This window comes from Miscanthus floridulus, chromosome 16 (assembly GCF_019320115.1).
Source record: "Miscanthus floridulus cultivar M001 chromosome 16, ASM1932011v1, whole genome shotgun sequence".
NCBI lineage: Eukaryota > Viridiplantae > Streptophyta > Magnoliopsida > Poales > Poaceae > Miscanthus > Miscanthus floridulus.
In genome coordinates, this window is record NC_089595.1 from 109,735,029 (window position 1) to 109,761,917 (window position 26,889).

The 26,889-nt window shown below is 52.7% G+C and overlaps 2 protein-coding genes and 1 pseudogene across 2 annotated transcripts; all 3 read right to left on the reverse strand.

The window, feature by feature from the left end:
• Positions 1-2,204: 2,204 nt before the first annotated feature.
• LOC136513678 (histone chaperone ASF1B-like) lies at positions 2,205-4,811 on the reverse strand. Its single transcript, XM_066507642.1, has 3 exons — positions 4,479-4,811; positions 2,907-3,022; positions 2,205-2,730 (listed from the first exon to the last, which is right to left on the reverse strand). Exons 1-3 carry the CDS (start codon positions 4,585-4,587, stop codon positions 2,380-2,382), a joined length of 576 nt encoding a protein of 191 aa, XP_066363739.1. The 5' UTR covers positions 4,588-4,811; the 3' UTR covers positions 2,205-2,379.
• Positions 4,812-6,104: 1,293 nt separating this feature from the next.
• Positions 6,105-8,792, reverse strand: LOC136511852 (histone chaperone ASF1B-like). The gene is made up of 3 exons (XM_066505883.1): positions 8,401-8,792; positions 6,807-6,922; positions 6,105-6,630 (listed from the first exon to the last, which is right to left on the reverse strand). Exons 1-3 carry the CDS (start codon positions 8,507-8,509, stop codon positions 6,280-6,282), a joined length of 576 nt encoding a protein of 191 aa, XP_066361980.1. The 5' UTR covers positions 8,510-8,792; the 3' UTR covers positions 6,105-6,279.
• Positions 8,793-9,677: 885 nt separating this feature from the next.
• Positions 9,678-12,416, reverse strand: LOC136511853 (syntaxin-71-like; annotated as a pseudogene).
• Between the last annotated feature and the right edge of the window lie 14,473 nt (positions 12,417-26,889).

Here is a 26,889-nt window from a genome sequence, read left to right on the forward strand (position 1 = left end):
CTCACTACCAGCATCAGAAACCCCATATTTGACCTCAAGTGCATCCTACATCTCTTTACCAGACTATAGCGGCACATATGCATCAACTATGAAGTCTCCTAACATGTTCAGAATTGCTGCCTTAAACATATTGTCAGCATGTTTGAATGCACGCTCCTCATCAGGAGTATGTGGCCCAACAGCTCTAGGTTCAGCAACAAAATAGCAGTTCATAGAAGTCAACCACAGAATGCACCTCAGCCCCCACCTCTTGTAATGTGTGCCCTCAAAGACATTCGGTTTTAGCATACTCGCAAAGCCAACTACCGAAAATTGTCTATCATGTTTTTGGATTGTTAGAATATTAGGTAATTTTAGCAACAATTTAATCCAAAAAAAGACATTAAACAAAATGATCAAGTTGGTGACATCATATATGTGCTTGTGTGTCTTAAACGTGATGAGCATGTAGATGATACTCAAATTAAGGATTGATAGCCAAGACCTTAGACGATTCGTTCCAGAAACATACCCAGCGGCAGAGCCGGATGCACTCGACGACATAGGGCCTGTTGGTGTAGTCGTCCCGCTCGTTGCAGTGCAGAAGGGAAGCAGTGTCGATCAGTAGAGGACCTTCAACGTGCGTCGACACCGGAAAGAAGAGGACGTAGACATAGCGAGTAGTCGTGCCGCCAGCGACCCTCCCCAAAAACGTGATAGCCGCCCTTCACCCGAGCAGGTGAACACGAAGACAGCAGGCGTTCCGGAGGCCCTACTCTCCCAGTTCCAGTGCGCGCAGGAACAGGGACCGGGAGAACCAAAGACCAGCTGAATATGTGGTGGAAGCCAAGAGGAATGACTGACAAAGGAGCTCGGAATATATGCTCGCGGTGGAGAAGCAAAGAGGCATAGGAGGAGATCATGAGACGAAGAAGGTGTGCGGACGCAGAAGGATGGAGACGGCGATAGCAGGCGAAAAACTCCCGCAATGAAGCCGTCTGGATTGAGCGGCAAAACCACTCCCGTCCTGTCCGCCCACGCCCGGCTGGCGGCGGCGCGCGTGCGGCACACCCACGTCCTTTTCTCAGCTTCTCAATATAGATAGACAATGTCCAACCATATAAACCGAGTCAACGTCTTATCAAAATCATGTACGGTATTAAACCATATATCACGCATTATTACGGGCCATAGAGTTTATTTGATTTATTAAATATTATATGGGCCGGCCCATAATATATCCAACAGAGAGAAAGGTGAAAAGTTTTTACTTCAAAAAAAGAGAGGTGAAAAGATGACAAATGAAATGACCATGACAAGGGGTTCTTCAGTTGTTGCAAACTGCAGGCACCAAAAAGATCTAGAAAAATTGACGTACACATCCTGGTACAGTAGTGAATCATCGTGCAAAGTTCTCTCAAAAACCTTCAGAAAAGGTTTCAGTTAATCTGCTGTTTTTGCTCAAATTCCTCATGTTTGCTGTTCTTGGAGCACATGCTTTCGCTGCATTTGCTGGCATTTCCCTTTATCTGAAGCAGCAGCAGCGTAAGCTTGGCAGGCTGCCCGATTGGACATGCAGAGGTTTAGTGCCGTCCACAAAACTGAGATCAAGGCCTTGTTTAGATCACCTCCAAATTCCAAGTTTTTTCACTCTTTCTCCATCACATCAATTTTTGGACGTATGCATGGAGCATTAAATGTAGGTAAAAAAAATAACTAATTACACAATTTGGTTGTAAATCACGAGACGAATCTTTTGAGCCTAGTTAGTCCATGATCGGACAAAGTTTGTCAAATACAAACGAAACGGGCTACAGTGTCCAGATTGTAAAAATTTGCAATCTAAACAAGGCCCAAATGTGCGCTGGTCACTGGAGCATGCATCCAATTGGCAGCAAATTCAATTGCAATCAAGCCCTGGACAGTTGTTGAAAGCAGCAGGCATAGGCAAGCTTAATGCCTTTAAAGAATCATTCATTGCATCCATAATCGATACATGAAAACAGCGGCCAAACAAAGCGCACTAGCATAGCATATGCTTGCAATCACAAGTCATTTCATTTCACCACTTGCTTAAGTGAACAAAAGGATTCCAGTTAGAACCTATACCGCAAAGGCCAAAGCAGGTGACCAAGACTAGCCAGTGAGTAGTTTGAGGTAAAACACTACTCTAAACTCTAAATCATACAGCAATTGCAGGAGAACAGGCTGAAATACTTTTGTACTAAGGAAACATCCAGGTTCCTAGCATTTGCATCTCAAGGTACAGAACAGAGTTCTAAACAACCACCATGTGCTAGAACCAGGATCCAAGGGCAATGCATAACCACTAATCCCGTTTGTAATATTACAGCACAACCAGTAAAGCGCGCGCATCAAAATATTTGAGGCCAACTGTGTTCATTGGTCAGCCTCAGGCTTGCTTCCATTGCCCTCGTCATTGCCTGTGTGGTTTTCTGGCGAGGCCGTCTGGGGTTCCTGCTGCTGCTGCCCCGTGCCTGTACTGGGTTCAGGATGGAAGTTGATAGGGAACTTGGTGACTCGGGGCTTGTCGGCCAAGATATTTCTCTGCACCCGGTCAATTAGCACCTTTGCTGGAGGCTCTTCTCTCAATTGCTCATCACCATAATCATTGTTCACATAGTAGCCTACTCTCATGAACTCCTGGCCCATGTAAGAGCATGTCAATAGCAGCACAGTCACACCAATTATGTCTTCCTCACGGATCTTTGAGGGATCCGGTGGGTCAGCCTGCAATTGTTGCCATATCATTTTCCAAAATTGGGTAGATATAACAGGGCTTAACACAAAAGGGGAAATCACAAGCAGTGCTCACACTTTATTCTTAAAAAAAATTTCAGGACCTATTATGTCCCATGAATGTTTGGAGTAAGTAGAATAGAGCAACACAACATCGATTTGAATACCTGGAGAACGAAACGGTAGGTCCCAACATTGACAGGGCCAACAAGCACGCTCTCAAGCTGCTGGTCATAGTTTTCATCTTCAGCTGATCCAACATATATAAGCTTCCACTCCAGATCTGAAATGCAAACAAAAGTTCTTTACATGTATTTTAAATCCAATATCCAAAAGCAAAGACAGAGAAATCAAAACATATGAATTGCATATCTGCCTCATACAGATAATGTAGAGCTCAATATGTCTTTATAGTATGCAGGGAAAAATACACATGGCGCTACAATTAAAACTACCTCAAACAAGACAATATCCATGCATAATCCATAAATTATAGCCTAGTCAATGTTGATTGGGTTGTATCTGACAATTTCTATGTAGTACTTATCATGATAAGCCTTTATGCCACTATCAACAAACCAGAGCCAAAAGAGGGGAGAAAGTAAAGCAAACATGTCTGGACCAGAATTATTCAGATAACGACCCACCCCACTCAAACAGCTTTTGAAGCTAGCAGGATCCCCAGGAGTCATGTAGCTTATGAAAGAGGCCTGCAGATTAACCACTGCAGAGTGCAGTGAATAAATCACTAAAAGCAAAACAGAACATTTTTCCGGAGTAACCAGCAATAGTACTATAGAAGATTTAAAACAACAACCTCAAAGGAAACTCCACTTGTGTTAAGTTCGATAACACAAGTATACATTTCTATCATCAGCTATAGCTAACAAGTGTTAATCCCTTCTAGGTACCGGATACAAATAATATGAGATGTATCCACTGCACATTCAATTATAATCAGCTTCAAGCACAGCTAATGCTAGATTGTAGGCAATGATCCACGCGTGGCACGGGTGTGCATGGAATTTTTTGCAAAACTGTCTCTAATGTGGCACCCAGATTTTGACAATACAAGTATACAACTCAATGACCCGCTAAGCAAATAGGCTCAGTCATATGAGATACTGGTTTCAAGATACTAGTAAAGTAGTAATGGAGGATAGAATATATGATCAAGCGTCATAGTGGAAATTACGCTGCATTCTTATGATAATTGTTACATAAAGGCCAGTATGATTAAGAGAAGTTAACCGTCACGAGCATGCAAGCAAGGTGAGCTCTAGAATAGGAGTACTGACAGTTCAGCTCCCCCCCCCCCCCCCCCCCCCCCACCCACACAACCAAATTCCATGTAATCCTACTTGATTGTTTGTGAACCAACAATTAGCTGTATGTAAAAAATTGTTAAGCGATTTTCTTATCGTTCATAGATTAGCCAATCGCCCTACATCCCAAAACATACTTCCGATACAAGAATACAATATGCGCCGAACAAGAACAGTGGTAGCCTCGACTGCAATGGCATTCGCATCTATGCTAAAACCGCCGCACAGGAATGCAACCGATGCAGCGGCGCTCGACTCCCATACCCTCCTGACCCCATGCTGCAACCCAACCCCATAACCCGGTATCCCCGCTGCATCCAGAGCGACACCCACCGATCTCACGACGCACGAAACCCTAGCCCGCCGCCACGCATGACGGGGGACCGAGAAAAAAGTAGGGGAGGCGATCCGTACCGTCGTCGAGGGGCACGAGGCACTCGTAGGAGATCTCGAACTGGAAGGGGTTGAGGAAGGCGGTGGGGTTGTCCAGCACCGCCACGTTGGTGATGTTCACCGCGCTCATCGCCGCCGCCGGGAGTAGCCGCGCGTGCTCGAGCAGAGGGGAAAAGACGAGAGCGAGCCGCGGTGGCTGGGGATCGGATTTCTGGCCAGGGGGTCGCGGGTCGCCAACTGCTCGAGGGCGCGGCCTTTCGGGCGGGTTTAATGAGGTGGGGAGCGGCGGGAAGCGAAATTGGTGTTGGCGGGAGACGGCCCGGAGCCCGAGGTTTGGAGTGGAGACTGGAGAGAGTAGAGGGGACGACGACGCAACCGCCCAACCGCTGTCGAAACCGAACAAGTACCAAAGCCAACTATGGCCCTTGTTTAGATTGCAAATTTTTGCAATCTGAACACTGTAGTATATTTTATTTGTATTTAATAAATTTTGTTCGATCATGGACTAACTAGACTCAAAAGATTCATCTCGTGATTTATAACCAAATTGTGTAATTAGTTACTTTTTTTACCTACATTTAATGCTCTATACGTCTAAAAATTGATGTGATAGAGAGAGTGAAAAAATTTAGAACTTTGAGGCAATCTAAACCAGGCCTATATCCTGTCCGCCCACGCCCGGCTGGCGGCGGCGCGCGTGCGGCACACCCACGTCCTTTTCTCAGCTTCTCAATATAGATAGACAATGTCCAACCATATAAACCGAGTCAACGTCTTATCAAAATCATGTACGGTATTAAACCATATATCACGCATTATTACGGGCCATAGAGTTTATTTGATTTATTAAATATTATATGGGCCGGCCCATAATATATCCAACAGAGAGAAAGGTGAAAAGTTTTACTTCAAAAAAAGAGAGGTGAAAAGATGACAAATGAAATGACCATGACAAGGGGTTCTTCAGTTGTTGCAAACTGCAGGCACCAAAAAGATCTAGAAAAATTGACGTACACATCCTGGTACAGTAGTGAATCATCGTGCAAAGTTCTCTCAAAAACCTTCAGAAAAGGTTTCAGTTAATCTGCTGTTTTTGCTCAATTCCTCATGTTTGCTGTTCTTGGAGCACATGCTTTCGCTGCATTTGCTGGCATTTCCCTTGATCTGAAGCAGCAGCAGCGTAAGCTTGCAGGCTGCCCGATTGGACATGCAGAGGTTTAGTGCCGTCCACAAAACTGAGATCAAATGTACGCTGGTTACTGGAGCATATGCATACAAATGTACGCTGGTAACTGGAGCATGCATCCAATTGGCAGCAAATTCAATTGCAATCAAGCCCTGGACAGTTGTTGAAAGCAGCAGGCATCGGCAAGCTTAATGCCTTTAAAGAATCATTCATTCCATCCATAATCGAGTACATGAAAACAGCTGCCAAACAAAGCGCACTAGCATAGCATATGCTTGCAATCACAAGTCATTTCATTTCACCACTTGCTTAAGTGAACAAAAGGATTCCAGTTAGAACCTATACCGCAAAGGCCAAAGCAGGTGACCAAGACTAGCCAGTGAGTAGTTTGAGGTAAAACACTACTCTAAACTCTAAATCATACAGCAATTGCAGGAGAACAGGCTGAAATACTTTTGTACTAAGGAAACATCCAGGTTCCTAGCATTTGCATCTCAAGGTACAGAACAGAGTTCTAAACAACCACCATGTGCTAGAACCAGGATCCAAGGGCAATGCATAACCACTAATCCCGTTTGTAATATTACAGCACAACCAGTAAAGCGCGCGCATCAAAATATTTGAGGCCAACTGTGTTCATTGGTCAGCCTCAGGCTTGCTTCCATTGCCCTCGTCATTGCCTGTGTGGTTTTCTGGCGAGGCCGTCTGGGGTTCCTGCTGCTGCTGCCCCGTGCCTGTACTGGGTTCAGGATGGAAGTTGATAGGGAACTTGGTGACTCGGGGCTTGTCGGCCAAGATATTTCTCTGCACCCGGTCAATTAGCACCTTTGCTGGAGGCTCTTCTCTCAATTGCTCATCACCATAATCATTGTTCACATAGTAGCCTACTCTCATGAACTCCTGGCCCATGTAAGAGCATGTCAATAGCAGCACAGTCACACCAATTATGTCTTCCTCACGGATCTTTGAGGGATCCGGTGGGTCAGCCTGCAATTGTTGCCATATCATTTTCCAAAATTGGGTAGATATAACAGGGCTTAACACAAAAGGGGAAATCACAAGCAGTGCTCACACTTTATTCTTAAAAAAAATTTCAGGACCTATTATGTCCCATGAATGTTTGGAGTAAGTAGAATAGAGCAACACAACATCGATTTGAATACCTGGAGAACGAAACGGTAGGTCCCAACATTGACAGGGCCAACAAGCACGCTCTCAAGCTGCTGGTCATAGTTTTCATCTTCAGCTGATCCAACATATATAAGCTTCCACTCCAGATCTGAAATGCAAACAAAAGTTCTTTACATGTATTTTAAATCCAATATCCAAAAGCAAAGACAGAGAAATCAAAACATATGAATTGCATATCTGCCTCATACAGATAATGTAGAGCTCAATATGTCTTTATAGTATGCAGGGAAAAATACACATGGCGCTACAATTAAAACTACCTCAAACAAGACAATATCCATGCATAATCCATAAATTATAGCCTAGTCAATGTTGATTGGGTTGTATCTGACAATTTCTATGTAGTACTTATCATGATAAGCCTTTATGCCACTATCAACAAACCAGAGCCAAAAGAGGGGAGAAAGTAAAGCAAACATGTCTGGACCAGAATTATTCAGATAACGACCCACCCCACTCAAACAGCTTTTGAAGCTAGCAGGATCCCCAGGAGTCATGTAGCTTATGAAAGAGGCCTGCAGATTAACCACTGCAGAGTGCAGTGAATAAATCACTAAAAGCAAAACAGAACATTTTTCCGGAGTAACCAGCAATAGAACTATAGAAGATTTAAAACAACAACCTCAAAGGAAACTCCACTTGTGTTAAGTTCGATAACACAAGTATACATTTCTATCATCAGCTATAGCTAACAAGTGTTAATCCCTTCTAGGTACCGGATACAAATAATATGAGATTATCCACTGCACATTCAATTATAATCAGCTTCAAGCACAGCTAATGCTAGATTGTAGGCAATGATCCACGCGTGGCACGGGTGTGCATGGAATTTTTTGCAAAACTGTCTCTAATGTGGCACCCAGATTTTGACAATACAAGTATACAACTCAATGACCCGCTAAGCAAATAGGTTCAGTCATATGAGATACTGGTTTCAAGATACTAGTAAAGTAGTAATGGAGGATAGAATATATGATCAAGCATCACATGGTACAGAATAGCATAGTGGAAATTACGCTGCATTCTTATGATAATTGTTACATAAAGGCCAGATATGATTAAGAGAAGTTAACCGTCACGAGCATACAAGCAAGGTGAGCTCTAGAATAGGAGTACTGACAGTTCAGCTCCCCCCCCCCCCCCCCCCCCACCCCCCACCCACACAACCAAATTCCATGTAATCCTACTTGATTGTTTGTGAACCAACAATTAGCTGTATGTAAAAAATTGTTAAGCGATTTTCTTATCAGTTCATAGATTAGCCAATCGCCCTACATCCCAAAACATACTTCCGATACAAGAATACAATATGCGCCGAACAAGAACAGTGGTAGCCTCGACTGCAATGGCATTCGCATCTATGCTAAAACCGCCGCACAGGAATGCAACCGATGCAGCGGCGCTCGACTCCCATACCCTCCTGACCCCATGCTGCAACCCAACCCCATAACCCGGTATCCCCGCTGCATCCAGAGCGACACCCACCGATCTCACGACGCACGAAACCCTAGCCCGCCGCCACGCATGACGGGGGACCGAGAAAAAAGTAGGGGAGGCGATCCGTACCGTCGTCGAGGGGCACGAGGCACTCGTAGGAGATCTCGAACTGGAAGGGGTTGAGGAAGGCGGTGGGGTTGTCCAGCACCGCCACGTTGGTTATGTTCACCGCGCTCATCGCCGCCGACAGTAGGAGCCACGCGTGCTCGAGCAGAGGGGAAAAGACGAGAGAGCGAGCCGCGGCGGCTGGGGATCGGATTTCTGGCCAGGGGCAGGGGGTCGCCAACTGCTCGAGGGCGCGGCCTTTCGGGCGGGTTTAATGAGGTGGGGAGCGGCGGGAAGCGAAATTGGTGTTGGCGGGAGACGGCCCGGAGCCCGAGGTTTGGAGTGGGAGAGTGGAGAGGAGAGGTGGGGGAGCCGAGAGAGTGGAAGATGGGACGACGACCCAATCACCCAACCGCTGTCGAAACTTGAAGAAGTACCAAAGCGAACTATACTCTTCCCTTATTTGGATTGTTGTTTTTTGAGGAATCGCACGAGGGCCTTATTTTAGACGGTGGAAAAAAATACTCAATTTTTTTGAGGAATCGCGCAGAATTCTGCTGGTATTTACTTGGACCGTCTTGCTTCTTGCAAGTCGATATAATTCTCCTTAAAATGATTTGGCCGGTTCACAAAAATAGATTGCCTACTTGCGGGCCATACATCTTTCCTGATACGTACTCCGTAGATGCGAGCACATTCGTTGGGAGACAGGCAAATGAAGCAGCAGACATCGCTGATTGCTCATTAGCGCTGCCTGCTCTTGGTAGGTACCAAGACTGATTCGACAGAAACAATGGAGACGAAGCCCTGACGGAATGAATATACATGAGCACGCTTACATGGTTCGATAAGACGATAATAATGATGCCGTGTACTCTTTTCCTCGCTACGAAATTTACTCCCAGATATACAGCAGACCTGTTACCAGTGTTCTCTTCAACAAGCCTAGTCAAGGTTCAACTTGGACACCATAATAATACAGATATAAGACAACACAAATCGCTCAAAGAACTTGGTAGAACCATGGTGACAAACGGACCACGACATGAGCAGTTCCAAGGCAGGATTCCGCCTCACTTTTTTAGAACACTGCAACACAAAAACAGAAAGCAATATCATGAGCGGTACATATATATCAAGCACCAGCTGTTACAATAACAAACAAACTCAAACGAAGGAACTCTTGTACAGCAACAAACACAAACTGAAGAAAATCTCAGCATGGTCATAATAATAGTCATACCCAACCCCTAGCTGTCCTTTTGGAAATGCAACTGGATTTTGCTGGGAATGAATATTACTTACTTGTAAAGGTAGGCCGCAATACCAAGAATGACACAGAGAAGGATGATGTCGATGCAAAAGTTGCGACTTGATCTAAGCTGATAACAGGTCAATGTGAAAAACAAGTGGTATGAGGTCACCAATCTTCCAAGCATTAGTTAGCTAGTATAGAATGGAAGTGCTAGGTCTTACCTGAAGAATAGTCTCCTTCAGTCTCACGTTGGTATTCTTCAAATCTGCATTGGCTCTATCCACCTACAATCATCATTATATAGTAAAATGAGAGTTGCTAGACAATTTCTAGATGGAGCCTACAGAAACTAATGGCTGCCAGATAACAGACCTTGTCATCCATTTCGTCCATCAGAGGGACTTGTCTGTCCAATTCCTGATGATCACAGCTATTCAGTTAATTGTCCATAATTTACTATAATTACCATAGAACAAAAAAAAGTGCAGCAATCAACCTCGTTCATATCAGATGCCATATTTTTCAAAGTCTCCAGTCCTTCACCAATAACGTCCAAACCTTCATCCTGCACAATTTTATTGTCAAAGACTGGTTACACCACATGACAAATTGAGAGGAACTGCATCTAGTAGCAAGACAATATGAAACAGAAAGAAGGAAAGTGGCTGAGTGAATTTACCTGTTTCATTCTGCGCATCTCATATTCCTGACGGAACTGATTAGATTCTTCTGTCCCCTTAAAGTACTCATCATCAAAGTTCCCATCTGTGTATTATGTGGAGTTACAAGGGGAAAGGACATCAGCCAGTTATTCAAATGGAGATGAAAGTCAAATCTAGAAGGATCTTAAGTCTCATGAAAGACTACAAATGAGGTTCAGCTTGATTAGATGGTTTTCCAATAACTAGGGAGCAACAAAGTTATGTACTTTAGCCTGATTTATGAATCTAGATGATTATATTTTCGAATTGGGCATAAACAATGGATCATGGATTTCATCAAAAGGAACTATACCAAATCTTTCCTACTAAGAACAAAGGTGGACAATAAATCTCAGTTGCTCACTAACCAGCAGTAGAGTCAAACTTTATGGCTCCTCCAGTGCGAGATCCTGAGGCTCCCCAAGTTCCATTTTTCTTTGTGGCAGTAGAACTACCATCTGGGATTGATTGTATTCTGTCAGGTAAGGCGGCAACCAGATCACTACGGGTCGCAATTTCTTCTCTGGTGAGCCCTTTCACCTGTTCAAAGGAGTCTTCAGAAATACTACTTAAAATAACTTTATAACTTGGTATACCTAAATGTTTGCATGCCATCAAATATAACCATATAAAAGGTATGCTAAATTAAACTGTAAGCAGCACATTAAAAAACAAGTAAAACCAAGCAAGTGATTGCCTGCTCAGCACTCACACAAAACTTTGTATCATTACAAAGAGAGAAGCGTCACTAAGTATGTCAGTTTGTCTAAACTCAAATGTGCAGGTGAGAAGCAAAGCAATCCAGACTAAGGGGAAAAAAAAGTTGGGCCACAAATTGAAGGTCAAAAACAAGATGGATGCCGAGAATAACAGGCATACATGAAGTTCCATAACATCAGAAAAGAGGCAACATCAACAATCAGCATTCCAACTGTGTCAAACAAACAATTATGCATTTGAATAAAAGCAAGAAACGTAACATGGAGGGAGACCTCATATTGCTTAAATTCATGTAAGAAAGTAGCACATAAGTAGAGAGAAGATCAAGTAAAACCAGGAAGCCGATGAACCTCATTCTAGGATTGTCTAAGGTTAGTGCCTAAACTGTCGACCAAGGAACAAGATGAAGGCGACAATCAACCAATTAGCTTACGTCTAGATTACAATCAACATGGCAAAACACAAGCCATTAAAAATTTCACTCAAGCATGCCCATTCAGCACGCAGCCATCATGCAAGCAATCCTATGAAATTCACCTACATGGCTCCTCCCAATCCACACAAGTCACAAACTACTAATCCAGACCAGAGGTTTTCCCCACAAATTCTGCCACACATACCAGCACCAAGTCACCAACAATCTTAAAATTCACGAAATGGCCAGGCGAATCATTTCAAACGTCGAGAGTCGAGACTCCCTAAAGACCTTCAGCAGCACAACCTAATTTTAGCCAGCTATAGTCCAAGCAAGTTTAGTTACTGGCAAACAGCGAAAACAAGGCCTCAAGTCACCAAGTTCACAGATCTAACACACTTCACCCAAAACTCAGTGGAAGCAATGCGGGTACTAGGGGCGGCAACCTTCTTCACGGCGAGGCGCTGCAGCTTGGGCAGGTCCTCCTCGAGGAGCTTAGGCCTTGGTGCGCCGGATCTCGGCGTTAAGCGCCACCACCGCGGCCCGGTTCTTCTCTTGCTTTGCCGTTTCCGCTTTCTGTTCCAAACGCCAAAGAGACAGTCATCAGATTCAGATCGAGTGCTCCGGGTCGCGGACGCTGAGAGAGAGAGAGGAGGAGGAGGAAGGAGGACGGGATCTCACCTCAACGCATTGGTTGATGTCCGAGTCGACGGACGCGTAGAGGCGGGCGAAGGGGTCGTCGCCGGCGACGTTGGCAGCCGTTGAGCTTGTCGACGTCGTACTTGTCGTACTTCTGGCAGATCGCGTCCACCCGGGTGAGGATGTCGATCACGGTCATCCTCGCGCCCCGATTTCTCCCACCGCGAGCGAATTCGAGACGAGGATTGCGGAGGAAGGAAGCGAGGCGAGGCGAGGAATAACCCGAGTACGGCGAGCCAACCGAAGCTGAGCCTTGTTTAGTTTCACCCTAACTTTCAAAAAGTTATCTGTTACGTTAAATATTTGTAGCATATACATGGAGTATTAAACGTAGATAAAAAGAAAAAACTAATTGCATAGTTCGATAGGAAATTGCGAGACGAACGTTTTGAGCCTAATTAGTCCATGTTTGAACACTATTTGCCAAATAAAAACGAACGTGCTACAGTAACTCTAAAATCCAAATTCCTACAACTAAACACAGCCTGAACTAGGCGTGTTTGAAACATAGTTTTTTCATACGAATTTTGGAGGATTTCATTCCTCTAGAAAGAAAGCCCGTGAGAGCATTCGGAACACAGGAAAGTAATCTTTCCTTTCCTATGAAACATGGTAGCTTCTTCGCGGGTTCAAGGGAAAGCAAAACTCTACTCCAATCTCTTGTTTCTGATTCCTTCGTGGACGCCCAAGGTGACTACGGTGATAATTCATCCGAAGAATCATCCGAAGAATGGTTGTCTACTGCTAAAAGCGGGTGGATGAGTAAGTGCATGAGTCCCACAATTGTATAAAAAGAGTCAGGTAACTAGTGACGTGTATAATAGATATAGTAATTAGTACATATATTTGCCTAACATGTTACAATTCCTATGTTATAAATTCATATGTTCCAAACAACCTAAAATTTGTGTTCCTGTGTTTTAAAATCTCATAGTTTTTCACTTTTCATCGTACCTTATTCCTGCGTTTTTCCTATTCCTGCGTTTTGGATTCCTTCGTTTCAAACAGGCCCAGGGAAACGGGAAAGGGAAGAGACGAGACGAGGCGGCGGAACCTGCTACCTGCCCGAGTGTGCGATAGTTAACTTTTTACCATTATAACGGACGACGTCTCTTCAAATAGCAGCTTTATGTTTGGCACTACGTTTTTAGCAGCAGAAAGAAAAACGATACATATTTACCACTTGTGCTCGCATGGCACGTCAGCTTCGCTGTCCAGCTCAGATCCGAGTCAGCAGCCCCATGCGAAATGACCGCCCCTGCACCTGGCTTCTCCCTCCCCCATTACTAACACACGAGCCCCACAAGTCATATTCTTCTTCAACCTCCGGCCATCACCACACAGCGAGGAAGGGGAGGAGCTCGTTCAGTCCATGGGCGGCTAGCCAGTCAGGCACGAAATCGAAGCGTTTCAATTCAAATCCACTTCTTGGCTCGCTGGTCTGCGAAATCATTTTCGATGCAAAAGCAAAAGGATTTATTTACTACGCCTTTCTAGATTTCATGAGCTAAGCGCTTGACGACGAGGCTGGAGGCATGGTGGCGGAGCCGCTGGTGCACAAGGTGCTCTCCATAGCGATGACATCGCCAAAGGCAGCGCCGAGGCGGGGGCCGCGGGCGACAGCAGGGTGGGCATCCTGTCCTTCGAGGTGGCCAACGCCATGTCGCGAGCGGCGAACCTCTACCGCTCCCTCTCCGACGCAGAGGTGGCATACCTGCTCGGCCCGCTCTGCCTCAGCTCCCACGACATGCGCGCGCTCATGCCCGGCGATGACGCGCCTCCTCGCGCTCGCGCTGGCCGAGTGTCGGGTATCTTAGAATGGGGTACCCCAAGCAAAACATCAAAATGGGTTGCTAAATCCCCATTAAAAAAGAAAAAGCTAGAAGGTAAGTCGTGGGCCCCTCACCCGCCACGGCCAAGCCCACCGGGTCCTCCCCCTCCTCGCCTCGAGCCTCGAGCAGGAGGTCTCGGCATCCTGACACCAACTCCACTTCGCGCGAGGCTCCCCAGGGAAGGCCTCGGCAAAGGAACGCCGTCTCCGCCCCGCCCGAGGCTCTCCACGGAAGGCCTCGGCAGGAAGCGCGTTCTCCGTATCGCGCGAGGCCTCTCGCGCGAGGCCTCGGCAAGGAGCCTGATCTCCGTCTCGCGTGAGGCCTCAATCTCCGTGTCGTACGAGGCTGACTCGTCCGTGGTCCGTCGCCCCCCGCCTCGGCCGACCCTCTCGACAGCGCATCACGTCTCATTAATACTTTCAACCACTCCCGCAATCTCAGCCGGACAGCGGCTCAACGTCACAGAATGGCCGACGTGACCCAAAGTCGCATCAGCGCCGTACCAGCTAGGACAGGGCACGGCGGGGGTTACCGGCCACTGTGTCCCAGCACTGTATCCACGATCAGCGCCTAGGACAGGGTATGACGGCTGGGACAAGACACAGCGGGGGTTACCGGCAACTGTGTCCTAGCACTGTGTCCAGGATCGGCGCCTGGGACAGGGTATGACGGCTGGGACAAGGCACGACGGGGGTTACCGGCCACTGTGTCCCAGCGCTGTGTCCACGATCAGCGCCTAGGACGGGGTATGACGAGGGTTACCGGCCACTGTGTCCCAGGACTATGTCCACGACCCGCCGCCCGCCCAAGGCCTCGGCACTGTACACCGGGGCCTCGGCAATCTCGGGGTTCGTGCCTGCTGAGACCCCCCCACTGCAGTACAAGCCTCGGCACCGACCAGGCCTCAGCCTCGCGCACAATCTATCCACCAAGGCTTGCACGTTCACCGCCACGTCCGCTCTGAGACATTCCCGGGGTTCCCACAACGCACAGGACCTGATGGGACAACCACGCCGCTCCAGTATTTCAAGGACGGATCACTCCTACGACCACGCCGCCACCGGAATGGGCCACAGGGTTCGGACGTGCCACTCCTATTGGCACGACGTCACATAGTGATACATGTACTACCCTCGTCCTCCCTTCAACTATAAAAGGAGGGGACTTGGGCCTCTTAGAAAAAGAAGAAAGACCGGATAACACAGACACACACGCACACATTCCAGCCGCTTGAGAGCAACGTCTCAGACGGCCCACTCACGCCCTGCTGAGACCTGGGACTAGTTCCCTCTCTCCCTTAGCTTGTAACCCCCTACTATGAGCACTTCGGTGCAAGGAATACAAGTTCTATCCCTCAGACTGGACGTAGGGCGCCGATTGCCCGAACCAGTATAAACCTTGTGTCTCTTTGCATCACCATCCGAAATCAGGAGCACGCAGAACAAATTCACTAGTCGGTCGAGGACCCCTCGGTCCAAAACACCGACAGTTGGCGCACCAGGTAGGGGTGTCTGCGTGTCAGTTTCGTCATCCCAGCAGGTTCCGGATGGCAGACCCAGTACGGCCATTGCGTCTCGGCACCGTAGTTTGGTTCGGGAGCCTAGAGTTCATGTCCCTAGGGCATGAGTATGACATGGTACTCCTCACTCCTCGAGCCCCGCCGTTCGACGATGAAGTTACGCACCGGTAGCCCAGGCGCAGGCGGCACCTAGGCGGCCGCTCTCGCCGCGCTCACCAGGCACAACGCGAGCAGGGCCACCCCGACGCTACGTGAACCTGGGGCGGCATGCCACTCCCCGCCGATATCCTACGACCAGCTGTTGGTACGGGGTCCCTGGCCGGGGACCTGTCTGGCCTGAGCTTGGACAAAGGGAAATCGCCGGTGGCTTGCGATGGTGCCCAGTCGTCAAGCTCCGCTCCACCACTCCCTGACGAACCGACCCCGATGGAGCAGAATCTGGCAACGGCACCATCCTCATACCCCTTTGGGTTGAGAAATGCCGCCGCTTCTTACGCCTACGCATACGCTGCCACTCACGAGGATCCCTCAGAGCGCTGCCAGCGCTTCGATCTTGACCTAAGCATCCATGCCGACTCCCCGGATGAGGACGAGGCATGGCCCGGAGTGGATTTCTCCGGGTTCCACGACTCTGGGGCTTTGCGACAGTTCTTGGCCGCAAGCGACTACTGCTTCGATTGCTCCGACTTCGACGACGAAGGCACTTATGACCCCACTCGCGAGTGTTTCCACGTCGGGCTTGGGATGCCGAGGGCAGGCGAAGAGGATGAGGGGGCAGGTAGCCGCTCCCCACTTTGTCCAGGGGCGGGCGCTGTCACACCCCCACGCAATGTCCTGCCAGCCGCATGAAATGAGAACGTCGCTCTTGCACGACCTCAGCGCCCAGACCTAGAGCAGCTCCGTGAGCTCTAGGCCAAGGTCGAACAAGACCAACTCCTTCTGCAGCAGCTTCGAGACTCTCTCGAACAGGAATAGCGAGGCCACGACGAAGGCGGGGGAGCCCGACGAAGAGCCCACGATGTGCATCACCGCATCTATGACGACGAAGGGAGCGAGCAACCTCCAGTCTTTAATCACGCCAGCCAGAACGTCACGGCTGCGGCAATGCTGGTCCGCGCAATGCCCGAGCCTTCTACCGCGGAGGGGCGGCGGGTCCGCGGCGAGCTCCGCGATCTCCTAGAGACCGTTGCGGTTCAGTAGGCTGAGAGTTCCGCCTCCCGACGGCACGGGGACGCCTCAAACCTTCTCACAGCACTGCCTCGGTAGAACAGGGAAGCCTTGGCTCGTCCCGAGCCTGACCAAGCGCCAATAGCCCACAGGGTCCCCGTGCTTCTAGACCGCCTCGGCAATCGACACGAGGCGCAGGGAGACCATGAGGTGGTCAGCAGGCGACGACGCCACGACAACGAGGGGCCTGCTCGGGGCTACCACCCACACCGAGGCGGTCGCTATGATAGTGGTGAGGACCACAGTCCTTCCCCTGAGCCGCCAGGCCCTCGGGTCTTCAGCAGGGCCATCCACGCTGCTCCTTTCCCCGCCCGGTTCCGACAGCTGGCCAATCTCGTGAAGTACAGCGGCGAGACCAACCCAGAACTTTGGCTCGCCGATTACCGCCTGGCCTGCCAGCTAGGTGGCGCGGACGATGACCTACTCATCATCCGCAATCTCCCTTTGCTCTTGTCGGACTCGGCACGAGCCTGGCTCGAGCATCTCCCCCCCTCGCAAATCCACGACTGGCGTGACTTGGTTAGGATCTTCGTCGGGAACTTCCAGGGCACATACGTGTGCCCTGGGAATTCCTGGGATCTTAAGAGCTATTGCCAGAAGCCGGACGAGTCTCTCCGAGACTTCATCCGGCGCTTCTCCAAACAGTGCACCGAGCTACCCAGCGTTGGTGACTCGGAGATCGTCCAGGCTTTCCTCTCCGGCACCACTTGTTGGGACTTAGTCCGAGAGCTAGGTCGCAACGTCCCACGCTCTGCTACCACGCTCCTCGACATCGCCACTAGCTTCGCCTCAGGTGAAGAGGTTGTCGGAGCCATCTTCCCTGACGCCGACACCAAGGGTAAGCGGAGGGAAGAGGCCCCCGAGGCCTCAGCCTCCCACCTCCCTAAGAAAAAGAAAAAGGGGCGCCTGGGGAAGCAGGAGGTCCTGGAGGCTGATCTGGTTGCGGCCGCAGAGCACAAGAATCCCCGGGGCTCCAAAGGCCCGAGACCCTTCGACGACATGCTCAAGAAACCCTGCCCTTACCACTAGAGCCTGGTCAGGCATGCTCTCGAGGATTGCACCATGCTGCGGCGCTACTACACCAGGCTTGGGCTCCTCGACGACGACACCAAGCAGAAGGGCGCCGGTGGTCGGGACGAAGACAAGGATGACGGGTTCCCCGAGGTACGCAACGCTTTCATGATCTTCGGTGGGCCCTCGGCATGCCTTACGGTGCGGCAGCGCAAGAGGGAACGCTGAGAGGTCTTCTCGGTCAAGGTGGCCACCCCCCAGTACCTCGACTGGTCTCGAGAGGCGATCACCTTCGATCGAGATGACCACCTCGATCGTATTCCGAATCCTGGGCAGTACCCACTGGTCGTCGACCCGATCATCGGCAACACTCGACTCTCCAAGGTGTTGATCGACAGAGGCAGCGGCCTCAACATCCTTTACGCCAACACCCTGGAGCTCTTGGAGATCGACCGGTCGAGACTCTGAGGCGACGTCGCACCCTTCCACGGCATCATGCCCGGGAAGCGCACGTGACCCCTCGGGCGTATCGACCTTCCTGTCTGCTTTGGCACCCCTTCCAACTACTGCAAGGAAGTCCTCACCTTCAAGGTAGTCGGGTTCGAGGGAGCCTACCACCCCATTCTGGGACGGTTGTGCTACGCCAAGTTCATGGCAGTGCCCAACTATACCTACCTCAAGCTCAAAATGCCAGGCCCTAATGGCGTCATCACGACCGAGTCCACGTACGAGCATACATACGACTGCGACATCGAGTGCATCGAGTACGCCAAGGCTCTTGCGGAGGCCGAGACCCTCATCGCCCACCTCGACCAACTCAGTGGCGAGGTGCCTGACTCCAAGCGTCGCGCGGGGGCGTTCGAGCCCGCTGAAACCATCAAACTCATCCCGGTCGACCCCGCCTGCCCCGACGACCGAGCGCTGAGGATCAGCGCCACCCTCGACATCAAATAGGAAGCCGTGCTCGTCGACTTTCTCCGTGCAAACACCGACATATTCGCATGGAGTCCCTCGGACATGCTGGGCATACCAAGGGAGGTCGCCGAGCATGCCCTAGACATCCGGGCTAGATCTAGATCGGCGAGGCAACGCCTGTGCCGCTTCGACGAAGAAAAGCGCAGGGCCATCGGAGAGGAGGTGCGGAAACTCTTGGCGGCCAGGTTCATCAAGGAAGTGTCCCACCCAGAGTGGTTGGCTAACCCCGTTTTAGTCAAGAAGAAAAATGGGAAATGGAGGATGTGTGTAGACTACACTGGTCTAAACAAAGCCTGTCCAAAGGTCCCCTTCCTATTACCTCGAATCGATCAAATCGTTGATTCCACCGTAGGGTGCGAGACCCTGTCTTTCCCTAACGCGTACTCTGGTTACCATCAGATCAAGATGAAAGAGTCTGATCAGCTCATGACTTCTTTCATCACACCGTTCGGCATGTACTGCTACGTGACAATGCCCTTCGGCCTCAGAAACATGGGTGCCACGTACCAGCGATGCATGACCCAGGTTTTTGGCAACAACATCGGGCAGACCGTCGAGGCCTATGTAGACGACATCGTGGTCAAAACTAGAAAGGCTGAGAATCTCATGAATGACTTGAGGGTAACCTTCAAATGCCTTAGAGAGAAGGGCATCAAGCTCAATCCCGAGAAGTGTGTGTTTAGGGGTCCCTCGAGGCATGCTCTTGGGATTCATAGTCTCGGAACGCGGCATTGAGGCCAACCCAGAGAAGGTCTCGGCTATAACCAGCATGGGACCAATCAGAGACCTCAAGGGAGTGCAGAGGGTCATGGGATGCCTTGCGGCCCTGAGCCGCTTCATCTCGCGCCTCGGCGAAAAAGGTTTGCCTCTAGTACCGACTCTTGAGAAAATCTGAGCAGTTTTTCTTGGACCCCTCGAGGCCGAGGAAGCCCTCGACAGGCTCAAGAGGCTGCTCACCAATCCTCCCGTTCTGATACCCCCGGCCATGGACGAGGTCCTCTTACTCTACAGTCGCCTGCAACAACCCAAGTGGTCAGCGCCGCCGTAGTAGTAGAGAGGCAGGAAGAAGGACATACTCTGCCTACCCAGCGACCTGTCTATTTCATCAGCGAGGTGCTCTCTGAGACCAAAGCGCGCTACCCCCACATCCAGAAGCTAGTCTACGTCGTGGTCCTAGCCCGGCGCAAACTGCGCCACTACTTCGAGTCGCACCCAGTGACTGTGGTATCATCCTTCCCCCTGGGCGAGATAGTTCATAACCGGGAGGCCTCGGGCAGGATAGCCAAGTGGGCTGTTGAGCTCATGGGGGAAACCTTGACCTTTGCGCCTCGAAAAGCGATCAAGTCTCAGGTCTTGGCCGATTTCGTGGCTGAATGGACAGATACCCAACTGCCACCTGCTCAAATTCAGACGGAGTGCTGGACCCTGTACTTCGACGGATCCCTGATGAAGACCGGGGCAGGCGCGGGTCTGCTCTTCATTTCGCCCCTCGGAGTACACATGCGCTACATGGTGCGGCTCCACTTCGCCGCCTCCAATAACGTGGCCGAATACGAGGCCCTCGTCAATGGCTTACAAGTCGCCATCGAGCTTGGGGCACGGACGCCTCGACGTCCGAGGAGACTCGCGGCTCAGTCATAGATCAGGTGATGAAGGAGTCAAACTGCCTCGACCCTAAAATGGAGGCTTACTACAAAATGGTACGACGCCTAGAAGACAAGTTCGACGGTCTCGAACTAAATCACATCGCGTGAAAGTATAACGAGGCCGCCGACGAGCTGGCAAAGATGGCCTCGGCACGGGCCCCGGTCCCCCCAAACGTCTTCGCCAGAGACCTTCACAAACCTTCCATCGGCTGCACCTCGACAGCAGAGGAAGGCCCACCTGGGGAACCCATGGCAAAGCCCGACACCCCCTCCGCTGCCGAGACCCCCTCGGCCGAGCCCTGAGGTCATGGAAGTCAACACCGAGCCTCCGCAGACTGATCAGGACGTGGATTGGCGAGTCCCGTTCCTCGATTGGCTTGATCGGGGGGAGCTTCTCGACGACCGAACTAAAGCACGACTGGCTCGCGCGTCGAGCCAAGACCTACGCCCTCTACAATGGCGAATTATACAGGCGAAGTCCCTCAGGTGTCCTTCAACGATGCATCAGTTCCGAGGCGGGCCAAGCTCTGCTTTGGGACTTACACGCAGGCGCCTGCGGGCACCATGCGGCGCCTCGGACGCTCGTAGGGAACGCTTTCCGCCAAGGGTTCTACTGGCCGACGGCGGTCGCCGATGCCACCCAGCTAGTACGCTCCTGCGAAGGATGCCAGTACTACGCTCGGCAGACACATCTCCCGGCCCTGGCCTTGCAAACCATCCCCATCACATGGCCGTTCGCCAGTGTGGGGGCTCGACATGGTCGGGCCTCTGCAAAAGGCCCCCGGGGGCTACACCCATCTACTGGTATCAATCGACAAGTTCTCCAAATGGATCGAGGCCCGTCCGATCAATCGAATCAAATCCGAGCAGGCAGTGCTGTTCTTCACTGACATTATCCACCGGTTTGGGGTCCCCAACACCATCATCACCGACAACGGGACGCAGTTCACCGGCAAAAAGTTCCTGATGTTTTGCGATGACCACCACATCCGTGTGGCCTGGTCGGCCGTAGGACACCCAAGGACCAACGGCCAAGTAGAGCGTGCCAACGGCATGATCCTACAAGGCCTCAAGCCAAGAATTCACAACCGGTTGAAAAAGTTTGGCAAGAAATGGCTCGCCGAACTCCCGTCGGTCATCTGGAGCCTGAGAAACACTCCAAGCCGAGCCACGGGGTTCACGCCTTTCTTCCTAGTCTATGGGGCCGAAGCCATCCTCCCCACCGACCTAGGAATATGGTTCCCCGAGGCTGCAAGCCTATAACGAACAAAGCAACCGCACAACCCGAGAGGACGCCCTCGATCAGCTGGAGGAAGCCCGAGACGTCGCTGCTACTACACTCGGCCAAGTATCAGCAGAGCCTGCGGCGCTATCAGGCCCGACGCGTCCGAGGCCGAGACCTGAAAGGTAGGCGACCTGGTGTTGAGGCTAGCACAGAGCAACAAGGGTCGCCACAAGCTGACCCCGCCATGGGAAGGACCGTACATCATCGCCCAAGTCCTGAAGCCCGGGACCTACAAGCTGGCCAACGAAAAGGGCGAAATCTTCACCAACGCTTGGAACATAGAACAGCTACGTCGCTTTTATCCCTAAATTTCCAAGCATTGTATATGTCGTTTCTCGAAATACAATTAAAAAGCGCTCTTTAATTGGTCTTTACTTTTCGAGAAACCCCCCGAGCCCACCGTAGGTCTCGGCAGTACAATAAACACAACAAGGGAGACTCGGCTCTGCCTCAGCAGAACCAAGCCTCCCTCGGGGGCTAGATGGGGGACTCCCCCTAGGTCCCACGCACCATTTTTTAGTTGCTTTTCGAAAAAAATTCCTACGCCAAGTCTCTAGCAGGTTCTGACGAATCATTTGTAAAGACTCGCCGGACCAAGGTCCGTTTCCTAAGCAAGAGGTCGGTAGAGTCACGAGACGGCCTACGCCCCCGGGCTACGGCACTCCCTCACTACCTCTCGCTCAAGGGACGGCTTAGGCCCCACAGGGGTGTTTTGCAAACGAAATCTGATCAGAAGCAACAGAGGGCAAAGGCTCGGAAACATGAGAAAAACAACTAAGAAACACAAATACGTCAGAAATAAAGGCCTCGATGGCCACAAACGTTATGATACAAAAATAACCCCTATTCTATCTTTACATAGCCCCCGGGGCCCAGATTAAGGCTCAGGGCCTCCAGCACCGGCAGATGGCAGGGGAGGAACCACCTCGTCTTCAAAGAGCGTCGCCAGCGCCGTGCCTAGGGCCTTCCGCCGCCTCCAGCAGCTTCGCGACCGCCGCGTGGGCCTCCTCGTCATCATCAGGCAGAACGTAGCCATCACTGATGGCCGGGAGGTCGACGCCAAGGTAGTGAGAGGAGATGACGGCCATCGCCTCGCTTGACACCCGTGTGCAGCGCCCCTCGAAGCCGCTCGCGCATCTGGCTGCTCAGCGCAATCAAGCGGCTCCCAAGGGAGCTGCCCGACTGAACCCCCTCGACCTCTAGGGCCTCGCAGGCAGAAAGGGCAGCACGCTTTAGCGCCTCGTGCTCCCCGATCTCGGTCTCCAGCACCGTCTGCACCGCGCTGGAAGCCTCGGCGGCCCGAATGATCTCCGCCTCAGACTCTGCACCACGGAAAATGGAATAAGGTCGAGCCAGAGAAGAAACAACCTAAGTTAGGGACGGAAGCCCACGGAGCTCACCCTTGGCCTTCAGCTCCCAGCGTCGGGTCTCGGCCTGACAGGCCTCGGCTTTCTCCTTCAACCGCTGGGCCTCGACCCGAGAGGCCTCGGCCGCCCTGGAAGCTTCACTCCCCAGCTCTGCGTCATACAAGGAAGTTAGGGAGCGAACATAAGAGGAAGAAAACAAAACAAGGGGACTCAAACTCACCCTCGACCGTCCCCCTCAAAACCACAGCCTCGATTTGCGAGGCCTCAACCGCAGCAAGGGCCTCGTTCAGAGCACCTTTGGTCAGCCGGTGCGCACTCTCCTCTGCCCCCAGCTGCCTAGCGAGGGCCTTGCCCGAGGCCGTCGCTTCTTCAGCCCAGGATCTAAAGGCATCCCTGATCGCTGACTGGTGCGGGTAAGCTCCTCCTCCAGCTCCTTGATCCGTGCCGCCAAGGGAGCGAGCTGCGTCTGGCTGTGGCCGCCTCGACCTTCGCATCGGCACAGCGAAGGCGGAGGTCCTCCACCTCCGCGCTTCGTGCCGACAGAAGCTCGTTAGCATTCGGCAAGAAGGCCCCTCTGCCTCTGAAGCTGGTCCCAGATTCCCCTCTCCCGCCGGAGGAAGACCGACTTCCCGAGGGACCTGGGTCTCGAGCTCCTGAGGAGGCAAGAGCAGAGGTCGTCGATTGCGACAAAACCAAGGAAAGAATAACGTCACGCGAGAAAGGAAAACACGAACCTGGTGCGACTCCGGGCAGTTCATCGGCCACCACAGACAGCGCCGTCCGTAGCGACCGCTCCGCCAGCTCGCTGGTACTGCTCGAAGGTACTCCAGCGCCCGCCCTCGGCCATGTCCTCGAGGGCGAACAGAGGCTCCACCTCAGGGTCGTCCCGGCTCCGCCACAGTACCCGCGGGTGATCCCACCCGCGGGGCTCGGGTCGCACCCGCACGAGGGCCGAGCTTCCCTCGTCTAGGAGCGGCGCCGGCTGCTCCACGGCATCGGTCTCCTCGGCGCTGACCACCTCCCACACCCGGGAAGTGTCATTGGAGGAGATCGGATAGACCTCCGCCTCCCGGGCACTCTCCCGCAACTAACGGCGGGCCCTGTGCCAAGGGCACGGCCGAGGCCTCCGCCGCCTACATCTCCGCCTCCTGCACAGACGGCCTCACCGCCATCACGACGGCCGCGGTGACCTCGGGGGCTCCGGCCTCTACAATCACGGCCTCGGCGGTCTCGGGGGCTCCAGGCCTCCGTCATTGTGGCCTCGGCAGACGCAGAAATGCCGACCGTGGACACTGCGGTCTCGGCGGTCATGGGCGTAGGGGCCTCTTTGCCTCAGCCCCAGAGGCCCCGGAGCCTCGGCAACAAAGGGCACGATGGCCCCATCCGACCGTGCAGGGGCCGCCTCGGCAACCCCTCCTTGGGCGACCAGGTTCCTTTGGGTCGACCCTCGCCGACGCCGCGCCGCGTTGGATGGCGGCTTGCGCCTCCGCCACCCAGTGGGCAGAGGAGCCAGGGCTCGCCTTAAGCGCCTTAAGGGGCGCCAAGGGGAGGTCATCCGCAGGCCGTTTCGACTAAAGAAAATTAACCTACAGGGTCAGCGCGAGACCAAAAAAGCGAACGGAAGACACCATAACCCAGCCAAAAGTACACTTACCTTGAACGGGGCAGCCCCAGCTTCGCCACAGCAAACCTCATCCGCGACGGCGGAGGCGGCGGCGGTGGCGTCGCATCCGTATCCATCGGCGCCTGGTCGGTCCTCAGCGGACCCCGACGCCCCTTCGGTCCTCTGCGGGGCCGGTGGCAGTCGCCTCCACCGCAACCGGCTCCGCCGCGACCGCCGAGCTTACTAAGGCTGACGACGCGTTTGCCTAACGCCCATGCCTCGGGCGTGTCGGCCTCGGCCCCGGAGGGGGGCACCGCCGGCCCCGGGTCCGCTTCTCCTCCCCTTCCCGGGGGTGCCGGGCTGCTCGCCGACTGCCCCGGGCGCCACCTCCACGATGTCAGGAAGGTGGTCTAGGGGGCCTCGCCCTATCTCGCCCTTGTCGTTCCCGTCCGAGGCCTCCATCGACAACGACGTCGATGGGGATTCCTCCAATAGGGAGACCATCCTTCCGTTGCTGACGGCGGCGCTTATCCAGCGCCTCGCGCGCAAGGATGTGCTTCGTGCGCTTCGCCGCCTTAGCATCCTTCCGCTTCTTCTACGCGTCGGCATGAGCGCGGTTGATCGCTCACTGCCCCGCGTCCTCGGGAACGGGCGGCGGGGAGGAGCGCACGTCCCTCATCCCCTGAAGAAACGACAAACGCTCATAAGGAAACAAGGGATAAAGGGAGATTGAGGAGGTTCAGAGGCTACAGCGGCACTCGACTTACCAGCGAAAGGAACCCCCGCGACGGTCGCATCGCGAAGGGGGTGAGGTTGCCGCCCCTCAACTTCGTGTCTACCGTCTCCCCCACCCGACGATGAATTTCCTCATCGGAGAGGGCGGAGGAAGACATCCGGGTGCCCTTCGACGGGCTCACCCGGCCTCATCTCGAACAGCCGCCGCCGCCGAGCCATCAGCGGCAGCACCCTCCGGCGGTGGAAGGCGGCCACGACCACAGCGACGGTGAGGCCATGGCCCCGCAGCCTCGCCAGCCCCTCCAGGAGCGGCTCCAGCTTGGGCTGGTCGACCTTCGGGACACCCCACTTCCATTTCTCTGGGCAACTGCCCACAATCCGCCAGTATAAGGGGGAAGCCCTCCGTCGTCGTTGCGGAGGTAGAACCAACTCGTGTACCATCGGCGGTTGGAGGACGCGAGTTGGGCCGGGATGTAGAGGTGCAGGCGGTCCTGACGCACTTGGAGAGTGCAGCCTCCGGCCCTTGATGCCTTCCTCTTGCCCGACGTGCCCGTCGGCTTGGTAGTATGCCCCGCCCGGAATAGGTGGAGCCACAAATCCCAATGGGGAGCGATCCCCAAATACCCCTCGCAGACGGCAACGAAGATAGCCGCCTGAGCGATGGAGTTGGGATTAAAATTGTGGAGCTCCACGCCGTAGTAGTGCGTGAGCGCCCGCATGAATCGGTCCGCCGGAACACCGAGGCCGCGCTCGTGGAAGGAGATGAAGCTCACGACGTAGCCGTCGCGGGGCCTCGGCTCCAGCTCGCCGTACGGAGCAATCCACTCCGGCCTACTAGGGTCGGTCACCGGGCGGAGGAGTCCACCGTCGACAAGCGACTGGAGCATCTCCTCGGTGACGTCCGACGGATCCCAAGGGTCCGCCTCGACAACGACAACGTTGCCGGCCATGAGTGCGACGGAGGAATCGGGCGCGGCGGTGAGTTTTTCTCTCTCCCTCCACGCTCTCGCTTTTTTCTCGCTTTCTCCCTAGGCTCGCTCTTCTCTCCTCTTCTTCCCGGCACCCGCTGCTCTGGCGACGGCTCGACGGAGGTGGCAGGCAAGGTAAGACAAGGAGGGGCAAGACTCTTCGGGTATTTATGCAGGGAGGAGGCGAAACGAACGAGCGACGAAATCGGGGAGGTTTTCCCCGTCCGGCGCGGTTAACCACGAGCCGATTTCGGCGGCCCACGCGCCCACGTCTCCCGCATTAAATGCGAGGACAGTTACGTCCCAGTCCATCGCGTCGTGCTCGGCCACTATGGCAGCAGGCGTCGTTTCGCCTCCCCATGAAACCGCCTCAAAAGACGCGCCACCCACGGCCGAGCCGATAGGGAAGATATTTCCCGCGGCCTGTTCCTTTCATAGGAAGGAACCGGGCTCTGAGCCTATTACGATCCAGGGGTTCGAAGGCTGGACCCCAAAGGGTTTCGACAGCCGCCCCAGGATAACAGAGTCAGGGGCGACTACGGGCGAGCCTGTACG